The sequence below is a fragment of the Haemaphysalis longicornis genome, unplaced genomic scaffold (genome assembly GCF_048455015.1).
Source record: "Haemaphysalis longicornis isolate Haplotype H1 unplaced genomic scaffold, Haemaphysalis longicornis Haplotype H1 scaffold_1, whole genome shotgun sequence".
NCBI lineage: Eukaryota > Metazoa > Arthropoda > Arachnida > Ixodida > Ixodidae > Haemaphysalis > Haemaphysalis longicornis.
In genome coordinates, this window is record NW_027526203.1 from 319,271,208 (window position 1) to 319,292,499 (window position 21,292).

At 50.0% G+C, this 21,292-nt stretch overlaps 1 protein-coding gene across 1 annotated transcript; it reads right to left on the bottom strand.

The window, feature by feature from the left end:
• Positions 1-3,113: 3,113 nt before the first annotated feature.
• Positions 3,114-11,334, bottom strand: LOC144170354 (uncharacterized). Its single transcript, XM_077700106.1, has 5 exons — positions 11,160-11,334; positions 10,623-10,755; positions 8,866-9,083; positions 6,693-6,925; positions 3,114-3,634 (listed from the first exon to the last, which is right to left on the bottom strand). The coding sequence occupies exons 2-5, from the start codon at positions 10,727-10,729 to the stop codon at positions 3,464-3,466; spliced, it is 729 nt and encodes a 242-aa protein (XP_077556232.1). The 5' UTR covers positions 10,730-10,755; positions 11,160-11,334; the 3' UTR covers positions 3,114-3,463.
• Between the last annotated feature and the right edge of the window lie 9,958 nt (positions 11,335-21,292).

Genomic DNA, 21,292 nt, shown 5'->3' on the forward strand with positions numbered 1-21,292 from the left:
GCGACGAACGACAACCTCTTCTTTTCCTCTCCTCCTTGTTGGGTAGCAACGAACGCGTTGAACGTTTTGACCTCTTCGGCCAATCTTCGGTTGGCCAATCCCTAGGGGGATCCTGCCACAATCATCATTAATGTGCCGGATACAGCAGCAACGAGGGACGGGACAGGGCCCGAGCAAGAGGAGTTTCGCCCCTAAAAAAATGTCCAGGCTGTTGCTTTTGCACTCGCTAACAGATTTTGCAAGCTTATCAAGCGACATTTTTTACACAGCCGCCCAGCATCTGCTTTTACCTTTGTAAAAGCTACCGGAGGAGGAGGAAGAGTGGAACTCTATTTTTGATCAGAATAAAAGAGAGTTAGGGCCTGCGGCCCTCCGCACAGGTGCAGTCCCTATTCGGGGACCCCATTGGTCAAGGCCGCCGCTCTCGCCCGTCGAGCTAGAGCCCTTTGAGACTCCAGCCCCGAGGAATTGAGCAGGGCTGCCTCTCATGCCTCTCTGGTAGGGGAAGGGTTGGGAGATAACGCAGGGTTGCTCTGGCAGGGTTGCTCTGGCATGTGGAAGGTGTCGGACACCTCCCCACAGTGCAGACACCGCCCATCTGTTTTAGGGTCGAAATGCTTTGCTACTGCAGGGCACATAAATGTGTTCGTCTGCAGGCGCCGCAGTATTCGCTCATCGACCTTGCTCAGATTCTTTGCAGGGGCGGGCCCAAAGACGGCGGTTATCGCAGTAATGTTTTAAGATTTCTCTAAACCGCAGAAGTGGTTTGCTAATCTCCGATCCGGGAGAGCATGGGTGAGGTGCCCGGTGGGTAAGCGCTCGGGCAACCACGTGCGCGGCCTCGTTACCTCTCAGACCCTGATGCCCCGGAGACCACACAATTTCTTTAGGTGCGGGGTCTACGCACCGCACCACTCGTTTTGAAATACTGTAGGCCGATGGTGGTACCGTGCCCGCTAAATAGCTTTCACAGGCTCGGCGAGAGTCCGTGATTATTGTCCTTGACTTCGGGTCCGAGGCGGCGAGCGCTATGGCAATCGCCTCGGCTTGCGTGGAGTTAGGAGCCCGGTAGAATAGCCCATCGACTTGCTGGTCCCTGTGAATTACAGCGGCAGTGAAGAACCCTAGAGGCGACGGTCCTGCCACATCAACGTAGAACACACCTCGCCTATTTCCGTATTTCCTTTCCAGGGTCCTAGCGCGTATTTCCCTCCTGCCTTCGTGAGTGCGTTTTTCCATGTTACGCGGAAGTGGATGCACCCAGAGCCTGTGCCACCACAACTCTGGGAGTTTGCGCGTCTCCTCTGGGGTGCACTCGTGTCTGATTTGTAGGCGATTAAGCAAGCGGCGCCGCGACTCCGTCTGTGCGAGTCTCGTGTACTGATTTGTGAGATCTTGATACGAATTGAGCACTCCCAGCGCCGATAACCTGGTGTTGGAGGTAGCCACCGGGAGGCCAAGGGCTCGTTTTGTGGCCTTCTTAATGATGACGTCAATGTGATTCTCGTGTTGTTTGGTCGAACGTAGGTAGGGTACGGAGAAGAGGATCCTACTGGTTACAAAGGCATGGGCGAGCCGGAGCGCGTCCCTGCCCCGTAACTCGCCGCGCTTGTTGGATACGCGTTGTATCATCCGTCCGACCTGTTCACCTGTTCGCTTCAGTTTGGCAATGCTGGTCTCTGGGCTAAGTTTGTTGTGAATAAGCAGACCCCCCACCTTGTTTCCTAGCCTGGGGCTGAAGTGAATCCCGTTCCACTGAAAAGCTCGCCTATGTAAAATGCTGCCCACTACCCTGTTCACGTCTATCACATCAAGCCCATGTTCCCCGCCGCGCCTCTCGCTCTCCCTGTTAGCAGCGAATACTGCCCGTTCTGTGTGCACGCCCTGCTTTGTCACCTCCAGCACGGTGCAGACTGCAATGAGCATATTTGGGGCCGTCGCCAACAGGTCGTTTACCCCTTCACTATCTCCCGGCCAAGTTTTCCCCCCTTCCCCTAGAGAAGATCGTTAAGCCCCGCGACAAGGTTTCTAGCTTTACTGGACAAGGCCAGCTACCCCTTCGCTTTTGCCATCACTATCTGCATCATCTGCACGGGGAAACACCCTACCTTCCCACGCTTATCACCCATTACCCTTTCCATTATGGCAGCGCTGCTCCTATTCATGTTCGAATCTCCCGCAATGATTACCACGCTATCTGCTACGTGCTGCTCTTTGCTGGTGCCCTGCTTTCCGACTGGTTTTGCTTGACTATCTTGCAGCACTTGGCAGTAGCTGTTGCCTTTCTTGTGTCACCTCGGTGCATGCATTCGCTCCGCTGCATGGGCCGATGTGTTCATTTGTTGGCGAAATGACGCTCCTTTCTAGCTTCCTCTCAGCTGCTTCTAACTTTCCCTCAACGGCCCTCCGTTCGTCGCGTTCGTTACTTAGCGCTGCCTCGAGTTCTGCAACCCGCTTAACTAACCCCCGAGTTAGCCGCTTGTACGCGTTCTAGCCTCGACACCACTAAGCATAAACGACACGTACCTGCCCCTTCCTCGGCCTCGCCGCCATCCCGCTTAACCTCCTCCGCATCTACTTGTCGCGGACAGCTACCACACTGTACCAGCTTTCTACGCGTGTTCGTCATCTCAGCAATAAACACGAAACAATGAGAAAGAACCATGTAGGTAAATACTCAGCTTCGGCTGGTCTCCACTGTCCCTCTCGTTCCGCTATCCTTCACTGCAGAGCGCGCTGTTGGAGCACAAAATACCACCGCACAGGCGGACTGCCAAAAAGTGAAAATTCCTTTTTTGTGTGTTTTGTTTTGTTTTTCATTTTTTCGCTCTAGTACTAAACAAGCAGTTTTTAATTGCTGAAAGCCGAAACTGTCGCCCTCCACAACGGCGTCGAAAAACCGGCTGTGGTGACGTTGGCAAACGTAGCGTCACTATACGCCAGCTTCTCAGTGCACGCAATCCAGCGGAGCAGTGGCCGCGGTGCGCTGTAGCACCTACACAACAGTCATGAGATGGAGGAGTATTTGCTGTGTGTGCCTTGTTTTGACATCGAATTGCCCTTTTTAGATCTATACTGCACGCTTAGCATGATCGCGGTTTCCTTTAGCCAAAAAACCGAGCTTAGGACACATTTTCAAGCCCTTTAAATAAGCACAGTTTCGTTAATAAAGCGCGCTTACGCCTGCATGGGACACTCCCGGATGGTCGGTCAAGATTTGGTTGCTTTTCTGCTTAAAATTCTAGCGATGGCAAAACAACTCGCATGTAATATTCTTTATTAAAAGATTACCGTGCATATCTTTATCGCAAAATATCATCACTGATACAAGACCCGGTTCACGTCCAAGGCGGCCAGAATTATGTCCCTGCAAATGATGCGCCCAAATAATTTAGCCTTCGGACAGTATTTGAAGGCCATCCTAGGCCTCCTTGTACCAGAGGCTGTCGAGAATGGAAACGCGTCATTCGATGACTGCGCCTGTGCTGATGGGCCCTGGACGCCGCGTGGGGAGCTCGAGGCAGGCGACCGGGACGGGCCGAGCGACAACCCACATCCCTCGGAGTTCCGTCGCTTCCGGTGAGCCGCCACCGGTCCTGCCATTCCAGGACAATCCCTTTACAGACGGTACAACCTGCAGGAAATATGCGCCGGGTTCTATGTACTCTAGGAGGAAAGAAACGTAACCCTAAATATAGTGAAAGCTACTTAATTCGAACTTCACTAATTTACCATAATTATTCAATAATTCGAACTGTATGATTTGATCCGACCATGCTCCAGAGACGTCTGTCTACAAAAAAGTCCGTAATTCGAGCGCGAGTAAGTGGTACCGCCAGGGATAATTCGAACTGCGCGCCACCGGCCAGAGGAACGAACCCGCTTCACACACCCGAGGCGGCTGCGCCTCCCGAACGGAGAGAAGAGTGAGAAGGTAAAATCGGATTAGACCAGTCTGGAACCCCAAGAAGGACGTTTTGGAAAACTTTTCTCCGTAGATCTAGACGCCTATAGAGTTTTGTGCAGTGCGCTGACAGATGAAAGCATTTTTAAGGTCAGAAGCGCAGAATCTGCTGCTGCCAGTGCGGCACCAGTGCGGCACGAAGTGCTGCTGCCAGTGCTGCTGCCAGTGCGACACGAAGCACCAGTGCGGACTTCCGCTCGGAAGTCACGGCGGGATTGAATGAACGGAGGCGAAGAGGAGGCATTGCGCTACATTTTCTCGGCAGATCAAAAAGTGCTAGCCGTCACCTCAAGGAACAAAAGGCAGGCTGCAGTCGTGGGCATTCTCAAGCATCAAATTGACAGGCTCTACTGCTTCCCAATCGCATTGTACTGTTACTCGTCTGTTTAATTAGTTCTAAATTTCATCAATTCGAACTGAGATGGTTTCCCCTTCTTAATAAACGAGCTTTTACAGTCCCGGTAAAGCTATACTGGATAATTCCCCTACCGCACTAGAATCAGCGGGACAAAGCGACCCTACTTCCCCTGGACAGAACCTAGGCACCGTAAAGTGCAGTATCTCGTAACAACATTTCTATGAAACGAGGACAAATACGCCAGCAGATGTGGAACACCTGCTGTCTGACCGACCAGCGATACACGAGAGGTTGCTAAGAACCCTCCGGCTAAGACCGGGCAGGTCAACATAATAATATAAACTTGGCAATTTTGACTAAACCTACTAGAGGACACGGTGGCCTTATTCATTGTAGGGTTTAACGCTCCGACCCAACGCAGGCGATGAGGCGTGCGATCATGGAGGGCTCCCGACTAATTTTGACCACCTGGGCATCTTTAACGTGCGCCGAAATCTTGTACACACGGGCGTTTTTGCTTTTCGCCTCCACCAGAAAAGGGCGGTTGCCTCAGCTGTGCTATTAAATGACTTTCCAAGTATTAAGTGAGATATCTTAAGGATAAGCGAAGTGAAGTGCCTTGCACGGCTCGTAAAAACTTAAATGCTTTTGGAACGTCGGCCGTAACTGAAAATAGGGGTCGTGTTCTCAGACCCTTTGAGGTCAAGGTCTCAGACCCCTGAAGATCATGAGATCTTTAGAGGTCTGCTGAAGGTCTAATACTTTTTTTAGTACCATGATTTCCTTTTACCTTGGTTTTATGTCGTGCTTTTAAATAAATGCGGCAGCATTTCTATGTGGACTCGATGAGAAAACCTGTCTGGATATTTCTAAGGCTTTCCCACGTAAAAAATGTATTAAGGAAAATAAACGTAATATATAGAAATAAATTTGATGGCTATAAATTAAAATTCGTGGTGATGAGATTCGAACGAATGGCTTCTCGGTTTGAATTCAGGCATTTAAATCTACTACACCATTGGTTCGTTGTCGCAAACCGCTAAAAAAGGTTTTTGTCTACTGTATCAGCCGGCTAACGGGATCACGGCGTTCTAGAAACGGCACCGAGTCAAGCGTAACCCGGCTTTCTTACATTCCAGAAACTTACTCGTCCCAGTATAGCCGTGCGCTGTGTCAGCGTCCCACCATGGACGTGCCATAGCCTATCGTGCGGCGTGACTTCATCTCAAACGTTATCTTCTTCATCGCACAAGAAACTGAAGCGCGTGATATCCACCGTCATCGGGAACAAAGTTCACTTGACAATGATTAAGCACTTGGTACAAGTGCAGAATAACGAATGGCGCCGAGAAAAAAGAGCTGGGTCGGACGAGAAATAAGGCCTCCCAAACGCGACAAAGATGTGGACCGCAGGCGTCAGCAACGGGCCGACGCTGGTCATGAAACACAAAAAGCGAGAACCACCTCGCACCCGCCGCGGTGGCTCAGTGGCTAAACGCCGCGTAGCGAACTTGTGAGGAAGGGCTGAGGGGTGCGCCGATTGATTTGATTGATTGATTGATTTGATTGATTGATTGATTGATTGATTGATTGATTGATTGATTGATTGTGGAACTTCCCGTGCCGTTGATACACCTGGGCTATGAGGAGCGCCTAGTGAGGAGGCTGCGGATTAATTTTGGCCACCTGGGGATCTAACGTGCGCCGAAATCGACACGAGCCTGAGTTTTTGCTTCTCGCCTCCATCAGAAAAGCGGCCGCCACGGCAGGTAATCGAACCCGCGTCCTTAGGCTCGGCAGCACAACGCCTTAGCCACTGAACCACCACGGCGGGGTCTAAGGAGCGCGCATATGGCCGAGCAGAGATTTGGCGAGGGAAAGGGGTGAGATGCTCACGCGGTCTCGATTGATTAACGGGTGTAACGCGCCGAAACTACTCAGGTTGTGAGGCAACCCGTAGTGGAGGGCTGCGGATTAACTTTGAGCACCTGGGGATCTAACGTGCACCGAAATCTCGAACACGCGGGCGTTTTTGCTTTACTCCTCCATCTTAAAAGCGGCAGCCGTGGCCGGGGCTCACGCATTCTCAGAATGTAGCAATGTTTAATCTTTTCATTGACATTTTCGACGCAAGATACAAACCAGATACTACAGCAGAGTCCCAGAGCGAGCTTGGGCGTCAGCTAGGCACAATGTATTCCTACAGCGCATCCCCCACTTAGCTGTCCAATGCTTCCTGCAGGAAAATGCGGCTTCAGAACGCACACTAAGCGCGCTTATTTCACTTGGATCTGCAAAACTCCCTTGGCTGAGCGACCCTTGAGAAATATAGGCTCCACTGCGGATCACATTTTAAACACAACGGCGTACCCGTAGCGTGCCGGAGATGGCCGCGGCGGCTTCACTGCTGGCGGAGGTGTTGATGCCCTGCGTAGCGTGCACGTGCACGATGCAGGGCAGCACGCAGGCCACGTCCTCTGCAACGCGGTCGCACACCGGCACCCACCACGAACAGCTGCTCGCCGCCGCCATCAGGAACACCACAAGCGCGTAAGGGATGCACACGGGCCGCTCGATGGTCTTCACCAGCCCGGGAGAGGACGCTGTAGTTGCAGAGAGATTGAGTCGCGGCAAATTCACGATACACAATATTGTATGTGGTCTGGATCGTCCGCACCAACTTAACGTGGCTATATTGTTTTATATTAGTGGCTCAGGAAATTTATGTTTGGGGAGCAGGGGGTAACTGGCGCCTTAACGAGTACTTCTTTGCGGCCTTCCCATAGGCCGCAAGCAAGTATTCGTATTTTGAGTGAACTGTTATTAAATGTTTAATATCTGTCTAGACTGGACAAAAGATTCAACAATAACATGCTGCGCTTTAATGCATGGCTCTCACTCACTTCTGCAGCGTAGAAATGACCAGAAGGCCCTATAGACCACACCAAGTTTACACAAATGAAACACCTGGCCCCCAGTAACTTGGGCCGATCTTGCCGTCACTCTGTTTACGGCGTGAAACAGAAGCCACCATCTGAAATGGGGGTCCACAGACCCCCAGGGGTTCCACGAGGCCATTTCAGTGGTCGCGAATCTTTTCCACAACTCTCTACCACCGTGCACTCACCTGGGCTTTTTGCCGAACCTTGCCGCTGAGTGAAAAATGTGACTTTGCTGTGTAACATGCACGTTTTTTTTTTTTTTTGGCTCCGCATTGCACATCTTTGGCGTCGGGTTTTTGCGCAACATACGGGCTATCCTAAAAGAGCCATACGCACAGCAGAACGCATCATACACAAGTGCGGGTGACTTCAGCTGCAAGATTAAATCGTTTCACGACATGGCATGCACCTGCATAAAAAAATTCAGCCTCAAACGGCGGGCACTGAATATGCGTGCGCAAACTTTCCTGTGTGTGCAAATTGTTTGACATTACGACTCGCATCAATATAGGTCATCGTGGGGTCCTCCATCACATTTGTAAGCACGAAAAGTGTCCCTGGCACACTTATTTTTGGGTTGAAATGTTTCAGCTCACGCGTCCAAGAGGAAATATTTAATTATTTCTTGAGTATGCAGGAGCACAAATCGCAAGCCCTCTAAAAAGCATTGGTTTGATTGATGCTCGTCTTAACCGAACGTAAATAACGATTGAAAACGTGCGATCGCGTACGGACACTATGCGAAACCCTCAGTTGCAAAGCTTGCCGCGCGTCCCGTTGCCACTGATCCGCACCTGCGGCCGCCTTCAGCTCGCCGGAGGCACTTGTCACCTTTCCCTACTTTGTACTGCACGTTGCGACAGCGGCTGCATGCTTTGCTTTTTTCTCAGTTCGTGGCCCCATTCGCAAGCTTCGCGTCGTCGACGGCGCTTCATATCAACGCGGGTCATGTTCGGTACTTTGTGAAAACATTCCAGGGGTCGCTCGAATACGAAAAGCGCGGAAGAGGAGGAGAGGAGTCGTAGTGAGGAGGAAAAGGTAATTCGGGGAGGGGGAAAAGGATGAGAGATAGGGTTAGATGGCATTTTTGTGCACAAGATAATTTTTGTTAAATGCGTATAGAGCGGATAGAAGTTTGTTCACAAGGATGATTGTGCACTTAGCTTTAAACATATGTAGACAACTGTAAAAGCGAGCCGGATATCCCTCTCAAAGGTAATTTTAAAGCATGCCCTTGTAATATTGCGCATGAAGTGCCTCCAGCAGCAAGAAAGTCACGTATCGACCAGCAGTGTTACCGCTGTGTCAGTTTAAAAATAGTTAGAGGTATGGTGGATTCGCACCCAGCGTCTTCCTCCCTTACTTCTATCTCTTGCCTCTGCAGGCTGACCTCTTCGTTATCATTAAAGAATTCTCTTCCCCTCTCTCTCTGCAGGCTGACGCAATCGCACATCACAGGCAGCATGGTGACTGCTTCCAGACATAAATGGTGCACGTAAGCAGCTTGATATCCGACTTTGTACTTTGATAGCTGTCGTGCGCTCCATACTTTGAAGCTAAAGTTTAAAAAGAGGGAACTAGCGTGTTTGAGGTCAGCCTACCGAATGTTCCCCGGAGGAGATGCCTGTTAGGCGGCGGCAGATCATGGCGAGCACGACGAAGGCCGGCAGGGAGGCGTTGGTGGCGCGCAAGTCGGTATACCTGCAGTGAATGCCTGCCAACCGGGGCTGCTTGGTGGTGCTGGTGGTGTGCGCCATCCCCGTCCGGATGGCTACCAGCACGTGCGAGGGGTGCACGCGGCCCCGGATGGTCCTTGGCGCTGATGGAGGAGCCGTGCATGGGGAGAGGGATGCACCTCCGTGAGGGCGCCTGCTGGTTACATGCGACAGCTTATGGAAAACTAACATTAGCGGCCGATTTCATGGAAATGTCAAGCGCTCTGCATTGATCCATGATTAAAACAGCGCCGGCGAGAGGACGAGAAAGGCGACAAGGACGGGCGCTGACTGACGACTAAATTTTATTGAAAGAAACAGTGAATTATGTATGAAAAAGAAAGAGCACAAGCAAAACAAGAGAGGCAAAAAAAGGTTACAAAAAGTTTATTAAACCGTGGTGTCCCCCACCGCAGCCACGCCGCCCAAATAACTTTTTTTGCATGCAGCGCGATTGATGGCATGCTTACACACGAGTCTTATTTTACAGATTGTGAACGCCTCCGCAACTTCACGTGTGCGTTGTTCCGGGTACCTGGTCACAATGGCGGCGTGGTCCCGCTTAGGCGAGCAGCCATGTTCTCCGCAATGAGTGGTGAGGTTGCTCCCCTGGAACGTCTTGAGCGAATTAGCATGCTCGCGTAGGCGATCGTTGATGCAACGCCACTTCTGCCCTACGTAGGAATTCCCGCAGGACAGTGGGACGTCGTACAGCACAGAGAGACGACTGCATTCCGTGTAGGGGCATTTGTGCTTGAAGTTCCAACGTCCCACGCTACAACGTCCCGCTGGTGCACCAGCGGGACAGTGCGACGTCATACATGTATGACGTCGCACTGTCCTGCGGGAATTCCTACGTAGGGCAGACGTGGCGTTGCATCAACGATCGCCTACGCGAGCATGCTAATTCGCTCAAGACGTTCCAGGGGAGCAACCTCACCACTCATTGCGGAGAACATGGCTGCTCGCCTAAGCGGGACCACGCCGCCATTGTGACCAGGTACCCGGAACAAAGCACACGTGAAGTTGCGGAGGCGTTCACAATCTGTAAAATAAAAGACTCGTGTGTAAGCATGCCATCAATCGCGCTGCATGCAAAAAAAAGTTATTTGGGTTGTCTGGTTAAAAGTTATCTGCGGTGGGTGACACCGTGGTTTAATAATCTTCTTGTAACCTTTTTTTGCCTCTTGTTTTATTTGTGCTCTTGCTTTTTCGTATATATTTCGCTGTTTTGTTCAATAAAATTTAGTCGTGAGTCAGCGCCCGTCCTTGTCGCCTTTCTCGTCCTCTCCCCTGTGCTGTTTTAATCATGGATCCTTACCGACTCACCCACCTTCGCACTCTTGTTCGCTCTGCATCGCCTGTGGGCATCGTTAGTGCACCACACTCGGGCGTGTGTGCCCCTTCAAGACTAGAAAGGGCAGAGTAGTATAGTTTTCACGAATATAACGAGCTCTGAACAAGCGTTTATATACGCCAGTACGTTTTAATTTCCCCCAGAAAATGGTCAGCCCTTGCGTCCCCTGTTGGAGCAACAAACCTCGTTCATAGTTACAGAGGGCCTGGCAGAGAGGAAGGTGGTGTTCCCGCCCGTATATTTCCGCGTAAAGAAGAGCAGTTAGAGCATTCGCGTATTAACCCACCTCCGATGGCGATGAAGGCGAATAGGGCCGGCAGCATATCGGCGGTCTTCTTCACAGACCGGTGCATACAAACAGGCGGTGTCAGGTTCTTGGCTCGGGTGCGGCATCCTCGGTACAAGATTGCGCGAGATGACTGTGAAAAAATAAAAGTGAATAGCATGAGCGAAAACTTACTTCATACTCAGATTATTGTGAAATGGGCTCCAACTGGCTGTAGAGCACAAGGAATGCAATTTTTCTAGACAGACCCACTGACAGGAACCACACAAGGCCTCCAATGAGGTGCTGAAAAGCAACCACAGCTAAATTTCCTGTGTCGAATGCGATGGTCGTTTTCATTTCCCTGCTGACCCCAAAAAGGCAAGAAGAGCCAGCACCTTAGCTAAGAAATGTGCAGAAATAGGCAAAAAATATGCAGCCCAGCTTAGTGGACGACGTGGAATTTAAATAGGCATGACCGAGCGCTCGCGCAAACGGCCAGTCAAAATCGCAATTTTCGGCAAGTCGTAATCGCCAGGGATGTGGTCGTGTACGTACCTCGAGGGCCCACGGCGCGTAATTGTGTTGATGGGCTGCTATAGCCGGCAGGGGACGTCAGGGAGACGTTCGGAGACGGCTTCCCTAGGCGGATTCGAATGCTGCAATGAGGGAGGTCAAACGGGGTTTCCACATCTGCCGGAGGAGCTCACGGGTGGCTCGTGAGCAAGCGCTCTTTTTCCTCGTCTGCGACTAACTCTCGCGCATGGAAAAATACACTCGGTATTCTTAAGCCAAAGGCTTGGTGAATGTCACGACGATGATTATGATGATGGCGAAGGCGGTAGCAGCCATGAAGATTATGATTATAAAAAATGCTACTCCCCTAAGATAACCCTCACGACGAATGAACAGCGAGGGGTTTATAAATATGTGATTGTGGGGTTTACCACACCGAAGCTACACCTCTGCTCTGCTACACACACACGCGCGCGGGCGTGTGTGTGTGTGTGTGTGCGTGCGTGCGTGCGTGCGTGTGTGTGTGTGTGTGTGTGTGTGTGTGTGTGTGTGTGTGTGTGTGTGCGCGTGCGTGCGTGCGTGTGTGTGCGTGTGTTGCCTTATGAAAGGGAAAGATGAAAATGACCTTGCGAGTTTGGGGCGAGGCGCACATGACGTCATGATGACGCCGATGTGGAAAGCACTCTTTTACGCGCCCCGAAATCTCGACACGCGGGCGTTTTCTCTGTTCGCCTCCATCAGAAAAGCAGCCACCGCGGCCGGGAATCGAATCCGCGTCCTTGGGCTCAGTGGCACGACACCATAGCCACTAGCCACCGCGGCGGGAGGAGGGGGGTGTGAAACTAACAAATAAGGCTGGTGCGATGGTGAGCCTGCCATAACCCTCAGACACCCCCTCCTCTCGCTCTGCCTTGTCCCCAGGAGCTTGGGATTGTAATAACTAGTTGTCATAGCGGTGCGGAGAACCAGTCCCGGCACGATGGCCAGTACACTGTCGGTTCACATGAACATGCGCACAACCCGTTTCGCCCACTCTGCGCATGTGCCGGGTCGCCAGTCGACAACCGCCTAGCATGCCCGAGCCGGTTCTCTCCCCTCAGCCTGTTTAGGGCACGGCAGCCCGTGCTTCCATTCTGTAAACGATACGCAACCAAAACATCCTGGCACTGAATGTCGATTAGGTACGCGAGGTGAGGCTGACGACCCCAGAAGTACAGAACTATCCTCATTTAAGCAAAAATGAGCAGAATTTATGCATGAACGCTTACATAAACTAAGTCATTTGTCCAGAGAAAAGAAATTCAGAATTGCGGGTACTCGAGCCCAGGGGTGCTATTCCAGAAGGCCCGAGCTTGAGCGAAACTCAGGCAAGGCGGAGCTGTGGTAATAATAATAAAGCTCATGATAATATTTGGGGTCAGGGTTACAGCGCTTTAAAAATGCGATTCTTGCTATTTGCTGATTGTTGGGGTGACGCAATCGGTCCAGGGCAGCGCGCTCCAAGGATGCGCGACTAGGGCGTGGCGCATCTTTCAGTGCGTTCTCTCGCTCCACTGCTGCACTGGTAGCTACTGGGGGTAAATAAATCCAGCTACATTATTTTATTGTACTTTTACTTTATTAATCTGTATTTCATTACAGACTTCATTTTATTTTTTGTTCAAGGCGTTGATATGAGCTTTTTGTTTGAAATTTTTCGTCCTAAGAAGTAGTTTCTGCCGTCGGTGGCAGTCAGTGCAATCACGTGACTATGGCCGACTGGCAAAAAAAAAAAAAAAACCAGGTGATGGAAGCGCGCCACATTCAAAACAGTTGCTGCTAGTATTACGTTATCGAAACCCTCCGGTTTTCGACATAATTTCCTCGGCGCGGTCCAGTCTGCATACGTGCTTTTAAAGGGACCCAGAAAAGCCTCCGGTCAAAGTTACAAAAGGCCTGTATTGTCGCGTAGCGCGAATATAGCGATGCAATGCCATTGAAATTATTGATCTACATTCAGTATTATCTGCGCCAGAAGCAATTAAATGCACCTCTCCCCACTTGCCGATCGACTCCTCCTCCCTCTCTGCTTCCTTCAAAGCAACTGGAAACACTGGGAATAGCCATGTGACATCGCGACGCTCGATTTCCGTTCTGCGCTAGCTATATTCCTGCGCCTAGGCACGCGTCAATCGCTGCGGACCCGCCTTTGCCGCCTTTGCCTCGGGATCGCGCAGGAAGGAAGAAGAGCAGCCGGAAGGCAATGGCAGTAACGTTGCTGGCGGCCGACCTCGCCGGCGATTGGGCGAATCAGAGGGCGCCTTCGCCGTTGCGTCAGCCGCGGTCGGCTCGCTGCGGCGTCGCGCTCATCGGCTGAGAAAGGCGATCTTCAAAAATTGTTTACAAATTATCCGTACAACGTATGGGGCTCAGCCTTGGCTCAAAAATCCCCCGCTATGTGTTCTACCACCTGAATGCATTTGATTGCCACCTTCACACAGCTTTTCTGGGTCCCTTTAAGGTGAAAGCCTGGCGATACGTATTAGCAACTTCTTTTATAATACATTGTACTTGCGCCTTTTTTTCGCTTTCGTTTCTTTGTCTTTTGCACGGACTACTTTAAACGGCTTCTTTTCTGCTATTGCGTGTTTGCGTCAGTTTCTTCTCTTTCATTTGTTCGTCTTAGTGTGCAAGCAGACTGGAACACGCCATGCACAGCCACCCTAGAATCGGGGTTCTCTGAGGGTGGTGTGCACCTGTCCTACTCCCGTGACATAACATTCAGGCTTCACGCTGCACGCACTATTCTGCAACTGTTACTTTTCAAATTCACAGTGTTATGAATTTTGAAAACCGGGCACGTTAGCTCCTTAAAGCTCCCAATTGCGGGCCAATCCCCCAAGTGGTCATTTGTTACGAAGGAAGGAATAGCAACAATAACAAAAGCTTTTAAGAATTGTTTGCTTTATTTCATTTTGCTCTTCACCGCTCTTGTTCGAAGATCTCCACAGTCGTCTTTTTTTTCTTTTTTTTTTTTTCATAGAGTTAAATTCCCTCACAACCCTCTCTTCTTCGCGCCGTTCCCACTCCCGTTTACCTCCATCTGACGTCACGCGGTTACTTTAATTCTTAGCTCTCCCCTTCACTCGCTTTCCATGCTCTGCTTTCCGCTTTCTGCTATACGACGGTGACGCTGAACAAAACCCGTGGAAATGTGTGAAGATCGCCTCTGACAATAGGCACGCGCTGTTGATTGTATTGTAGCGAGGATAATGAACAGATGCAACATGCCATCACGCTATCGGGGTATGCGCCATACCAGCATCAACCATGTGGAAGAGGAAGTTTGGAATATGTCTAGTCCAGGTGCGGGAATATGCGTCAAAGAAGGGTCAGGGGAAGATGATGAACTCCAATAGGTGCATGCGCGAGGAACGAGCTGGGTTATCTCAACGATCGGACCTGCGTTCCCATCGGCTTCACCCCTGCGAATAAACCACCGCAACTGGCTATCGGTGTGCCGACTTTATTAAAACGGGCTCAAGAACTGAAACCCTTCCCGTTCCACCGAGGTATAACGGGTAAATTAAATACATTGAAAATGGATGTATGGATTTAAAATTAAAAAAAAAACCTAAAAATGTAATTAAACAAGATAATTACGCAGAAAATGACTTACTAAAGAACAATGGTAAATACAAAAGATCTAAAGGCTATTATCGCGTTATTTGCCGCTGACTTTGTGTCTGCGTGTCCTTGACAGTCGAGAGTAGCTGACCGTTTTCGACGGTCCGTTGCGGTACCGGCGGCCCGCTCATCGCAAACGGAGCCAATGCCGTTCGCGGCCGAGCGCGCCACGCAAATGTCTCCCCCGCTTGCTATTGGAGCGGAGCGGACCGTCAGAAACGGTCAGCTAAAACTCGCTAGTATGTGTAATGCGTATAAGCTATCCTGCCGGTAACGTTTTCACGATACATTCGCGTCACGCAACCCCTCGAGGGAAACTGTCTGCCGCGCTGATGATAAGAAAAACGCACGGTCATGCAACGCCTCGTTCGAGAAAGCGCACGCTGCGGCCGCAGACGGATAGACGCGCGGTAGGAACCTGCGGAAGCCATGTCCGCCAAACCACCTAAAAGAAAGGCGAGGTCTGGGAAACACGTCTCCACTGATAATATTGCGCACCCACCGGCTGGCGGTCGACTGGTGGCAGTCGATGTTGCGGTCGGCCCCAACGTTTCTGTAGAAGTTTCCCGTCGCGTAAAACCGCAGCGAGCACTACACTTGCTCCTCGACGGTCATGGAGCCGCAAACGGGGGTCGGTCGCCAGACGACTGCACAACCAATGCACAGCACTTTGGAGAGATAAAAACAAACTCGAAATTCCTCCTTCGTCTTTTTTACCCCGATAGGTCTTTTAAGACCTGTCGGGACAGAAATATGCCTTCTACGGCGATCACAAAAAACAAAACAAAAAAACACGCCGCAGCAGCGGCCACCACGCGCGTCCCGAGTTCAACTCGGCCGCGCAAAATCGTTTCCTCCGAGTTCTAATGTCAGTCAAACACACCCAACCCATTTGAGGCGCGGCGTAATAACCGAAGCCTCACCCACCCATGGCATCCACTTTGTGTGGGCGTGGCGTCGTAGCCCCGAAGTCGTCATTTGATGCCCGCAAGCAGTGACAAGACCTGACCGCAAAACAAAAATAAAGTCCCCAGGCCACCATCAGCCAATGGTGCCACAGTCGCGGGGGTGTTCGGTCCGAAATGGAGTTCACTATTGTACAAGCCGATAGGAAAGGCCAAGACGGCACGATTTTCTCGCGGGAGCCTTCTTCACACACCGTGAAAACACAGTCGATGACAAATGACACAACTTCAACGTCTAAAACGCACTCGCCAATGCTCAAACACGCTCTTGACACGGGGCGATTTCTGATAAACGCCCGTCGTGCACACTCAAGCAAGCCGTAAACAAAAGCCATATATGATGGTCGGGAGCAGGGCGCGTTCCGTTCGCTACAGTGGACACATTTGAGTACTTGGGTTGTGCTTGCGCAGAGCTGCTGGGACTACCCTCAAGCCACGTAGCAAACATAATTCAGTGGAAGAACAGAACATCGAGAAAAATGGACCGCCCCGCGCCGGACGTGGCCAACAGCCAGGCTGGAGATTTCAAAGTAGCAGTGGGCTTATCTAGTTTATGCTAGGGAATCAGTATTGCAGATCGATTTCCGATGGTGCTGCATGCGGAAGATCGCGCAAGCGGTACTTTATCAATGTAAGCGGCCCCAATACAGCGCGCTGGATATGCCAGGCGTGCTGCGCGCGATTCTGGCGGTTTCGCTCGAGGTGTATCGAATGCTCCACTATCACTACTTTCCTAACCCAAGCAGCTGGAAACTCGGGAGTAGGCGGAACTCGGACCTCCTGGAATAGCGCCCCAGATCATCAGGTTATGATCCCGCACATTATACGTCCAGGCCACTGAGATGAACAATTTCGAGCAGCTACTTTTAAGCTATAGAGAATAACTGCAGTGTTCAAAGAGAGCCGCTACACTCTCAGGGTATATCTCTCCGTAGATAAAGAGGATGGGGTGTCTTATGCCTTAAAGGGGCACTGAAACACTTTAGATAAGCGCTTTCACTCTTTCCTTCGCTTCTGGAACCACTGCGGCACTGGGTGATTGGCTCGTTGCACCAGATACGCCTTGCGTTTCTGCTTTGTTTTTGTGGCTTCTTTTTAAAGTTGCTATCGAAAAGCGACTATTGCTACAACTGAAGGAAAACCGGCCAACAGCCGCTACATGGCCGTAGTGACGTAGTTTGAGCCGTCGAAGAACGTCAAGACCAGAAAAGATAGAAAAATATTTTGAGCTAGCTTACAAGTTATCTGATGGGCATAGAGCAGTAATTTTGGGCTGAGGTACTTTGCGACCCGCTAATCTAAGTACTGGGTGTGTTGGGTGACTACGTTCTGCAAGCATTTAAGATTTCAAAAAAGTGTTGCAGGGTCCCTTTAGTCATGGCACTGGGCCTCCACAGCGAATGGCGCTCTCGCACAGTGAGGTTGTACGGTACATTGATTCCCGTTCTGCAAAGCAGTTTTTCGGGGAAAGAGTAGAGAGAGAGAGAGAGAGAGAGAGAGAGAGAGAGAGAGAGAGAGAGAGAGAGAGAGAGAGAGAGTAAACTTTATTTAAAAATAGGAAGACGGGAATGTGGAAAGAGTTATGGGTGAAGTCCTATTTCCAGGACTCCAGTAGCAAAGGCTCCCAGCTTGGCTCTCTCTAGCAGCTCACGCTGTGTCGAAAGGTCCGAGCTGGACAGTGCTAAATCCCAGGACTCTCTAGAGGTTTGGTAGGTGTTCTGTTGCCAAATTATAGGGCAGTTCCAGACTGTGTGGAATAAGTCTGCTCGTAATTTGCATTTGTGGCATTCTTCGTTATATCTCTCTGGGAACATAAGAGGCAGTCTGGATTTGTATGGGCGAAAAGCAAAAACGCCCGTGTGTATGAGATTTCGGCGCACGATAAAGATCCCCAGGTGGTCAAAATTAATCCGGAGCCCTCCACTACGGCGCGCCTCATCGTCTGCGTTGCGTCGGTGCGTTAAACCGTACAATCAATCAATCAATCAATCAATCAATCAATCAATCAATCAATCAATCAATCAATCAATCAATCAATCAATCAATCAATGGATTTGTATGGGAAAACGTTGGTTTGTAGTTTTCTTATGTTTCGTACGTCTTCGGCATCTAACATGTGATGCGGTGCGGGCATGATCTTTCTCGCTTGCCTTTGAGCGCAAAGCCTTTCATTAAAGCGGGATTCACACGACGGAGGAACCCTCTCACGGAGGCGGACGGATATGTGACGTCAACAGCAAGAGACCGGATTATCCGGCCTGGCGGCGCATCCACACGTGCGGAGCTACGCGGAGTGAGTAGCAGACGACAGCGCCGAGGAACAGGTTTTATTCCCCGCCGAGGGCCACCGCCGTCGAGCGAAAACACGCGGAGGCATTTTCTTTCGCGGAGCCACCGCGTGCTATCCCCACCGAGGGGCGGAGCCTAAAACCGGTCACGTGAGCGGGTCCCGCGGGCCAAAAAGAGAGGGTTTCTCCGTCGTGTGAATCCCGCTTAAGCGACATGAAGGGAGGAAGGGTGTAAGAGTGGTCCGTATCCCTGCGGCTGTTGATTTGCCTCGGTAGGGAGTCGGCTCTCTCATTTCCTTCAAGGCCTTCGTGTGCTGGGCTCCATAAAATTCTATGTTGGCCTTTTGGTTCGGCTGGTAGAATATTCCTGGTTTCTGTGGGAATAAGGCCGCATATTAGATTTCTAATGGCTCTTGTAGAGTCCGTGATGATTGTGAGGTTTTTGTTGTTATATTCTCCCCATCTTACAGCGAGTAGTATGGCTGTGGTTTCAGCTTCTTGAGATGTTTGTTTTCTGCTCATGAGAAAGTCCAGGAGTTTGCCCCGTGCATCCACAACTACGGCTGATGATATTCCGTGGTGGTTGGTGGCGGCATCCGTGTATACTGCATCTGGATTTTTCCCGTATGTGCTTCTTATATAGTTAATTCTTGCTTGTCTTCTACTTTTGTTGTAGAGGGGGCTCATTTTCTTTGGAATGGGTGATATTTTGAGAGCTTTACGTTGTTCTGGTTGCAGCTCTGTTGTTCTTCGTACGAACTCGGTGTGAATGATGTGGCCCGTTCTTCTTTAAATTTCCCTGCCGGTTCTTGTTTTCAATAGCCTCTCTTTTTGTGCTTCGAGGGTGGCTTCTTGGACTTCTTGGAAGGTATTGCAGATGCCCAGGTTAACTTCTCGTTGGAGGTGTAGATGGGTAAGCCGAGGGCGATCTTGTAAGCCGTTCTTATGATAGCGTTTACTCCTTCTTGTTGTCTTTGGTCCAGGTGGTGAAACGGTAGACTGTATGCGATCCTGCTCATTATGAGTGATTGGATGAGTTTGATTGTTTCCTCTTCTCTCATGCCTTTTCTGGTCCGTGTGATGTCTCTGATGACCCTCGCTAGTTGTTGCGTTGTTTTTCTTAGGTTGCTCAGCGTAGAGGTTGCTTTCCTGTCTTCTTGCACGTACATGCCCAGTATTCTGACCGTTGGTTTGAATTGGACATCCTTGACGTCTATTTGTATGCTTCTTGTGGGAATGGGTTCCTTTGATGGACTGATTCTAATTAATTCTGACTTTTCTGGAGCGCACTTTAAGCCGTTGTCTTGTATTGGACCCTTTATGCTGCCTATGGCTTCTTGTAGAGTATTTAGCTTTTTGGTGAGGGTGCCTTCTTTGGTCCAGATGGTTATATCATCTGCGTAGACGGACTTGCCAATCTGCGTGTTCTGTTCCAGCGTTCTTCCTACTGCTAGCATGGTCAGGTTGAAGAGTAGTGGGGAAATAACAGAGCCCTGTGGTGTTCCTCTGTTAGGCATCTCGAAGGGTCCGGATCTAATATTCCCAATTCCTATGGTGGCTGTCCTGTTAGAAAGGAAGTTGGCAATGTAGTCGTAAATTTTCTTGCCGCATCCTGTTTTCTCTGCCGCCTTAAGTATTGCCTCGTGTGACACGTTGTCGAAGGCTCCTTTCACGTCAACTGCTAGGATGATTTGATCTTTGGAGTTAGTGTTCCCTAATATGTCGCGTTTTAGCTGCAGGAAGGCATCTTGGGTGGAGAGTCCGCTTCTGAAGCCTATCATGCAGTCTGGGAACATGTTATTTTCTTCTAGGTGTCTCGTTAGTCTTGTCGTGATGATTCTCTCATATACCTTTCCTAGGCAGGATGTGAAAGATATTGGCCATATATTTTTATGCCTAGGGGCTTTCCGGGTTTAGGTATTGTTGTTATTATGGAGTGTTTCCACTGCGGTGGCAGGTAGTTGGGTTTCCACATCTTATTGTTGATATGTTCCGCAAGCGCTTCCACTTGTTCTTCTCCTAAGTTTCTTAGGATCACGTTGCTGATGCCGTCTTCTCCTGGTGTGCTTTTCTTTTTGCACTCTTGTATAGCTTGGTATAGTTCCTCTTTTGAGATGTCACGGTCTAGCTTTTCGTTTTCCGGCCCCTCGTATGGTCTTGTGATGGGGGGAATCTTCGTGTTTAAATCGAATCTTTCTTTCAGTGCTCCTATAAGTTCCTAAGTTCCTTGTTTGTCCCCTCAAAGCCATGGGCTACTCTGTTTAGGCTATGCCTAATTTCCCTCCTGGTGTTTTCTGGGCTAAGCATGCCTTTGATTGTGGCCCATGTTCTTGATGTGCTTAAGGTGCTCTTCAGTGTGTCGCAGAAGTCTTGCCAGTTTTGTTTAGCTAATTAACAAAAAAGCAGGAACTCACTAAAAGGTGGAAAAAGAAGAGACGCAACAAAAGCCTAAAAGCCAGGATCAAAAACCTAACGAAGCAAGCCAGAGAATACGCTACCCAATTAGCTAAACAAAACTGGGGAAAGAGAAGGTCGCTTTGAGGAAGCTATGAAATCTCAGGAGACACTGCCGATGCGGCTGTCAGAACTAGAGCAGCTCACGGCACTGAGGGAACTTTAAATGATATCGCTAGCACTCAGTTGGGCAGCCTCACCACGTTATTGTGTGATCTTTCACACAGTTGATCTGTGATAGGTTGTCTATTGTCAAGGCATGGCAACAAATAAAGAAAAAGAACCACTTATGACGCTTGGTGTACGAAGGCGGGTTCTATTAATGAACTGTTTTGGAAACAGAATTTACCACGGGAGCATGGCAATATAATGCAATTGCAGCGTCAATTTTATAGCAGAATGACGCACTGTTATTCACTCCGTGTAGAAGCGTATCGTATTATAAGAAAAAAATAACGTTATATTGCCTGTAAAATTCGGTGTGTTTACGTGCTTTCTGGGGATTAACAGACTTCTTTACTGCTACATCTCGTTTGCGTTCCTGATGAGGATGATGGTTATGACGATGATAATAGAAATAATACTAACAATAACTTTATTTTGTCCAGATCTGGGTGAAAGGAGGAAGGGGAAGTGGGAGTATTCCTGGATTCCTCCCCCTCACATGGCGGCATGCAGCCCTGGGGGCGCGAGCGGCATCTTCGGTCAGTCGAGGGTACATATCATGAGGAAAGACGCATATATCAAGAGCTACTGCCTTAAAAAACGGTATGGAGGACAAGACCACGTCGTCTACACAGAC

Bases quoted from the DNA above. Each gene is read 5' to 3' on its own strand.
- LOC144170354 (XM_077700106.1), bottom strand. From the start codon at position 10,729: ATGCCGCACCCGAGCCAAGAACCTGACACCGCCTGTTTGTATGCACCG. The intron at 9,084-10,622 runs GTGGGTTAATAC...CTCCTCCATCAG, and splicing joins CGCCTTCATCGCCATCGGAG to CGCCAAGGACCATCCGGGGC. The intron at 3,635-6,692 runs GTACGCCGTTGT...TATTTCCTGCAG, and splicing joins CCATCTCCGGCACGCTACGG to GTTGTACCGTCTGTAAAGGG.